Genomic DNA, 6,896 nt, shown 5'->3' on the forward strand with positions numbered 1-6,896 from the left:
ATTTACAGCAGCTGTTTTTTTTTCTTCTTTTTTTAAGTTTGTGAAAAAAAAAAAAAAACTGACCTGAGAGAAGTATAAAGCAGCAAAGTTGCCCCAGCAAGCATAATGATAACATCTTGAACCTGCAGCCCAGAAAACCACTGAAATATTACAGTTGTGATAGATTGTCCAAGTTAAAAATCTTTATTAAATATAGCAGAAATCTCCTCCTAAATATAACTTTATGAAACCATCCTGGTTTAAGAGCTACACGCTAAACGTTACATTTCCTCAGCAGATAAAAACACAGAAGCATGTTGGACTCACCTGGCTCAGGAGGCCGTCTTCACCGGACGAACAGGGCCGAGTCGAGCTAAATACCAGTCCCCCCATCAGCTGCTCTGAACCATTCCCCCCACCGTCCAATAGAATCTCACTAAACCTAAGACCAAAACCTTTTCTCCTCCTCCCATTTAAACGTTATTTAAAGTGGGGCCTTTGGCACCAGTTAGGGGAAAAAACTGGGCCCCTGGATCCAGGCCATAAAGACAAAACTTCAAATAGAAACTCCCAATTAAGGTTCTGGAAGGAAATCATCACCTGCTGGGAGAACAGCAGCTGTGGAGAAAACGCTGCTTATTGAAAATCTCAGCACAAATAAGCAGCAGATAAAAGTTCCACAAAGCCTCCAAACATTTATTTTAAACAGAATAAATAAAGTACGTTACTTAAATATATAATATATAAATAAGTTCCTTAAAAAAATTACTAAGTAAAATTAAAAATGCTTTAACAGAAAATGACTTTGGTAAAAATAACTGTCACTGATGAGAAAACTATTCAAGTCATAAAACTGTTCAAACTTTGGGAAAGTAGAAAAGTAAAAGTACTTTTCCACGCTCTCTAACAAATGAACCAAACTGGCTCCACAAAACCAAGTTGATTAAATTGGTCAATTTTTTTTTTCAAATAAAATATGTATATCGCCTCAGATTTACTCTACTAGATTTAGTGGAAGTAGTTATGATTTATTTGAGTAAATTCAATGCTTACTTTTTTAGAGCACATCAACAACTCCTTTCATGAGTTCAGATTTAATTTATAACTATGTGTTAAACTTTAAAGGAGTAAAAGTATCATTTTTAGGTTTTAAAAGTAACTAAGTAAAAGTAACGATTAAAAAAAATACTTGGTAACATTACAAATCCTCAAAAAAAATTATGCAAGTACTGTAATAAAGTAAATGTACTTAGTTACTATAAACCTTGATTTTAAATAAAGATTGACATTTTGTCCTGAGAACAGCTCTTTTTTCTAACAAATCTGGTACAGAGGATGACTATCAAACATTCATTTATCGATCTTCTCAGAATGTTAATCGATAAATTGAACGAGCTTAAAATTACAGCCATCATGCAGGAATCCATCATGCCTGGTGGACGTAGAAACTCACCCAAATTTGCCCCCAAACTTTAAACTTCAAAAGAACTTGAGGGTTTTACAAGTTAAATCTTTTAGCATGCTGTATAATTACAAATATTTTAAGGGTTTGGTCAATTTTCAGGGGATCTAAGTTGCAAAAAACAGAAGTTGTATTTTTGTTTTTAAATAAGACTATAAGGTGTTATTTTGTGGGCAGGCGGTTCTGAACCCGAACCAGGCTGTTGCACATCCAAACCAGGTGTTGAGGCGCGATGATTGCAGGATGCTTCGTACCGTTTCATGTACACACAGGAGTCAGAAGTACTTGAACCATTTATTATAATTCTGTTCTCATACAAGGCTTAATATTTGTGCCCAACTTGCCGTACAAGTATAAAATGTACAGAATTGCTTCACTGGAAGCATTGGGGAATAAATCGATATTACACTATAACATGTTCTGACGTACATATTTACAAGCAGTTTAATAGTTAACAGGAATCCTCAACATAAAAAGCATTTGATCTGCAGCAGCAGATGTTCTTTTCATATTAGTCRGGCAGTAAAGGAAGTCCACGTTCTGCCTGACTCGTGTTACAAAATGCTGGATGCAACAACATAAAGAGCCCCAACACTGATCTGGAAAACAAAAACCAGGTGGATGAAACGAAGCGTGGTGCGAAGGACGAGTCCCCGGTGTGTTCAGACGAAGGTGATGCGGCTGCGGGCCTGGTTGACCTGCCACACGTTCAGCTCCTCGTACTCCTCCAGTGCCTCCTGGAACTGAGCGGGCGTGAAGCCGCGGGACACGCAGCGCTGCTCGGCCTCGGCCATGCGGACCACCTTGCCTGCTCCGCCGCGCCCCGCCGAGCCTTCGGTGGCGAGCTCGCGCACCAGAGAGAAGATGACGTCGGACGGGCGCTGCGTTCTGCAAAAAAGGGAGGGGCGGGCGGGTTCAGATTTTGGAACGAGTCGACGTTTGGTCGCACAACATGACTCTCTACTAGGGATGGGTACCTTTGAGATTTGAATCGATCCGGTACCAATATCCTGTACCTGGTGTACTTTCCTTATAACCTTCTTATAAAAGAAGGGTGTAAATCCTACACGGGGAATCGGTACCAGTATTTAACGGTACCGATTTCCGGTACTTTGTGAGTGTTGTTTTTTTAAAAATAAACCTTTTTTTTATTTTTTGTATTTAACATATTTCTCAATATATAAAATTTAACAAATATGATGCATTTAGGTACCGAAACATGATACCGTTTGATGTTACGTGAATAGTTACTCAGTAGTACCGACAGAATTCGATCAGTACTTATAAAAGTATCGAATGAACTCACTTCCTGTTGATTTAAAGTCCGTAACCAGTTTCATAACATTAAAAAAATAATAATAATACAACGCTCTGGCAATGTCAAAAACAGACCTGTATCCATTTTTGATGTTTTTACGTTTCACTGATTGTTTTTAGATGMTGTCACTTTTTTTGTGTGCCATGTTTTAATGATTATCATTTCWATTTTATAGATGTACTTTTTAAAAAAGCCCATCTAGGGACAARTGCTGCGAATTAGCTRCCGCTACTGCACCATGACGCAAGTGTGGGACTGCTGTCTTGTTCAGTTTGTCTAYGTTGATATGTGTCTGTCCCTATCAAATAAACTTAAATRAAATKAAATGAATTCGGTACCCAACCCTACTCTCTACCAGCTGGCAGTCAAGTTATTAGAGGCCAAACTTTTTTCTAGAAGAAAATATTTGAGCAAAGAATCCATTTAACCATATTACAAAGCTGAAGAAGTTAAATTCAAAGTGTTACGATGTCAAGTTTAAACATCTAAACAAGACTCATAAATAGGTTTTATAGCTTCCTCCAGAAAAAGTAGCTACTGTGACTAAAATACAACAACAAAAAAACAAAAACAAACAGAAAACATCTGGTGCTACGAGCTGACTAAACGCTGTTGTGACGTTTTAAACTAACCTGGTGGTGCTGGACTTGTCAGCTTGCAGAGAATCCTTTGACATCTCCATGAGTCTCATAGCCTCGTTGACGTCCTCCTTCTCCACCGTGTCCATCATGCGAAGTCGAGCCTGAAGACGGACGTGTGGGAGGAAGTACAAGTTGTTAGACTGCAGATGCACGCAATCGCACACACGTTTCTTACTGRACTTCAGGGGTGGACGTAGGCTGCGCTGTGCCGGCACTGTCAGACCGAGACAAGTGCAATGCCCTCCGGGATGGTCAGCAATTGCTCAAGTCTCCGCCTCTCAAAACCAGCTAGTCTCTCAGTCGGAACATGGACAATCATCAGTAAGCTGAAGCTGGCGTACAAGAGGACGCTGGTGACCCGTTCTGGCCATGGTCAGTTTTGCATGGGTTTGCACAGCTGGTCCTAAAGCACACAGGCTGACTGCCCACCCTGCAAAGCTGGCCAGGACCGGAAAAATAGCAGAAGCTTACTTTTTATTCCCCCACGTGATCAAACTAGTCACTAAAACAAATACAGAACAAATCTGAGGTGTAAGATTATTATTTATTCCAACACAGCTGAGCTGGCAGTATTGTGCCCCCTGGTGGACACCTGTGTGCAGCACAGTGCCTACCTGTTTACCTGAAGTGCTGGTTTTGCAGTAGGTGGATGACTGCTACCTGCACAAACAGCACTTTTGACAACCAGAGGCAGAGAATGTGACATCATGTGTGTGTCTCTGAACATATAACTGATGCAGATAAACATTTTTTTTGTTTTGGTTCTGTAAGAATGTAGAGTTTGTCCAGTGTGTGAAAGAAGTGCTCACACTGCAGTAGACCAGGTTATCATCACTACCTGCACTGTAAGCACTTTATCACACACTCAACTACTGATCAAAGCAAATTCACAGACTTAACAAAACGTATTAGATCTTCACCTCAAAATTAAACTTTTCCACCATTTAAATCCATCACACCGAACACAAAATAAGTCTACCAAATAAAAAATTGTTAATTTTAAACAAGTACTCACCAAGGCAGTTGACAGGCGGAGGATGGAAAGGAGGGTACGCGCTGAGGTGAAGGTGGTATCTTTACTGACTCGAGCCTCTTTCCTCATTTCAACGTAAGCAGCGGTGATGTAATCTGCCAGGGACTCCGGCACAACAGGCTGGCGCTTTTTACACAGAGCGATGTAACGTCTGAAAAATACATTTAAACCAAACGTTTAATCTTAATTTACTCCAACTGTGTTTCTATTTTTTTTTAAATTATGACTAGGATTTTTAATTATGACTAAGGATGCAAACAATCAACTTACAATTAACTGTCAAATAATGGTTTACTAGTTCAAAACTTATTTCAGTGTAGTTTTGACTTCATCCAGTAGAGGGCACCGCTGCTCTCAGCCTGGCCCTTCTCTACCCTAGCCCTGGTGAGCTGAGCAGAGGGCCTCATAATTAAACGCGCAAATCTTGTTCAGTTTTATTTGTGACACAACAATAATAATGGATGACACCAAACTGGACGGAAAAGTACCGAAGGCTGTACCGGACCGTCAAGCAGCACGACACTTAAAACAACAGAGCAGGAAGACAGAGAACAGTAAGCTAACTGTGGCTAACAATAGCTTCTTTTTGTTGAGTTTAACTTGTATGAAAAAAAAAAAAAAAAAAGCTACAGTCGCTACAAAAAATTAACTTGAAAGTTAATCTCATCTGTGTGATGTAACCTGGCCAGTGAGCCAATGAAATGAAGAGTAGCTGACGTCAAATCACGGCGGGCAGCCCAGATAGAACCACAGGGAATGTAAACAAACAATTGCCAGTACTCATTTGTACTCACGTCTTTCAGGGATATTTATGTTTAGTTTGTTTTTGAGTTATCTTAAAATATTACCCTGTGTTTAAATGACAGTTTTTCATCATTTTAAGTAGATTAAGTGTTTTAATTATTATATTTTTTTCAACTAGCAGCCTAACAGATTCCTGTTTTGTTTAAGAATGTTTAATGTGAGAGAAATCCACATTTTTCAGTTTATTCAGTCAGTGTTTAACACAGCTGGCACAATGAATTGTTAAATACTGTACTTTTTTTTAATTTAGCATGTAAAAAGATGAGCCCTTCATGTCATAGAAAGACCCTTGATTYAAGAGAAATATCAGGTTTTTAAGAAAATGGCCACTTAGTCGATCGAAAAGATCAACCAACTTTAGATTAATCCATTAATCGATAACTTGCATCCCTGATAATGGCAGATTTGTCACAAGAACTAACAGAAATCAGGTCACCTCATCAGTTTCATGTCGATGGGGGTGAAGTGCGTGGGGGGTTGGCGGGAGTGCTGGTGGACGTAGGTGATGTGCTGAGCGAGACGCAGGTCGGCGTCGGCGTCCGGTTTGTCCTGGATGAGCCAGAGCAGATCGAAACGGGAGAGGAGCGCAGCCGGCAGCTGGATGTTCTGCTCGATGCTCTTCCGGGGGTTGTAGCGGCCGTAGGCTGGGTTGGCTGCGGCCAGGATGGAACAACGGGCGTTGAGGGAKGTCATGATGCCGGCCTGCAGAGAAGAAAGCCACATTCTTAAACCCGTTTGGATTTCAGATCTGTTCCGCTGATTATAGAAGCAAATACCTTCGCGATGGAGATGGTCTGCTGTTCCATCACCTCGTGGATGGCCGTTCGGTCAGCGTCKGCCATTTTATCGAACTCGTCGATGCAGCAGACGCCCAGGTCAGCCAGCACCAAGGCACCCCCTTCCAACGTCATCTCACCAGTCAGAGGGTCCCGCATCACAGCTGCCGTCAGACCGACYCCAGATGACCCCCGACCTGTTGTGTACTGACCTGAAAACCACAACAAACAAGTATTAGAAATAAACAAATATTTAAATCTGGAATTATTAAGCCAGTATTTTAAAATATATTTCTTTTGAATGTTTCTTTTATATTTAGTCAGAAGTCAGCATAACTAAGAAAGCACTCAACCSCACAGGTTAATATTTCACAGAGCAGGCTTCAATGGAAAAATAAAATAGCTTACTAAATAATATATTYAACTAGATAGAAGACTTACTCCGAGGAGCCAGTCGGTCAATGTAGGACAACAGCTGGGACTTGGCAACTCCAGGGTCTCCCATCAAGCAGATATTTATATTACCTTGATGTGTGTGTGTGTGTGGGGGGGGAGAGACAGAACGATCCAAATATTTTAATCAAATCAAGGTTTTCATGAGCAGAAAACTGATTAAAACACTCTCAAGAATACGCTGAAGTCATTAAGGTAAATTATAGGTTTAAGAGAGAGAAAATAAATAAATAAAAATGTAATGYATCATCTGTGCTCACCTCTGATCTTCATGCCTTTAGGGGCTTGCTCCACTCCTCCAACCAGCAAYAGGAGCAGGGCCTTCTTGACGTCTTCGTGCCCGTAGATTTCTGGTGCGATGGAGCCAGCTAGTTTCTCATAAAATCCTTCCTCTGGGACAGAAAAGTGTGTTTTAGTTGCTGATAAGAGT

At 40.6% G+C, this 6,896-nt stretch overlaps 1 protein-coding gene across 1 annotated transcript in view; it reads right to left on the reverse strand.

Annotated features, from left to right (window-relative positions):
• Positions 1-1,716: 1,716 nt before the first annotated feature.
• The window catches only part of mcm7 (minichromosome maintenance complex component 7), a gene marked incomplete in the record, with an annotated part of 10,607 nt that continues 5,427 nt past the window's right edge, over positions 1,717-6,896 (reverse strand). The window contains 7 exon segments of the mRNA XM_014019603.1: positions 1,717-2,329; positions 3,392-3,501; positions 4,416-4,584; positions 5,674-5,939; positions 6,014-6,225; positions 6,455-6,538; positions 6,727-6,858. Coding sequence (XP_013875057.1) covers positions 2,104-2,329; positions 3,392-3,501; positions 4,416-4,584; positions 5,674-5,939; positions 6,014-6,225; positions 6,455-6,538; positions 6,727-6,858 — 1,199 coding nt within the window.

This window comes from Austrofundulus limnaeus, unplaced genomic scaffold (assembly GCF_001266775.1).
Source record: "Austrofundulus limnaeus strain Quisiro unplaced genomic scaffold, Austrofundulus_limnaeus-1.0 Scaffold224, whole genome shotgun sequence".
In the NCBI taxonomy this organism is placed as follows: Eukaryota; Metazoa; Chordata; class Actinopteri; order Cyprinodontiformes; family Rivulidae; genus Austrofundulus; species Austrofundulus limnaeus.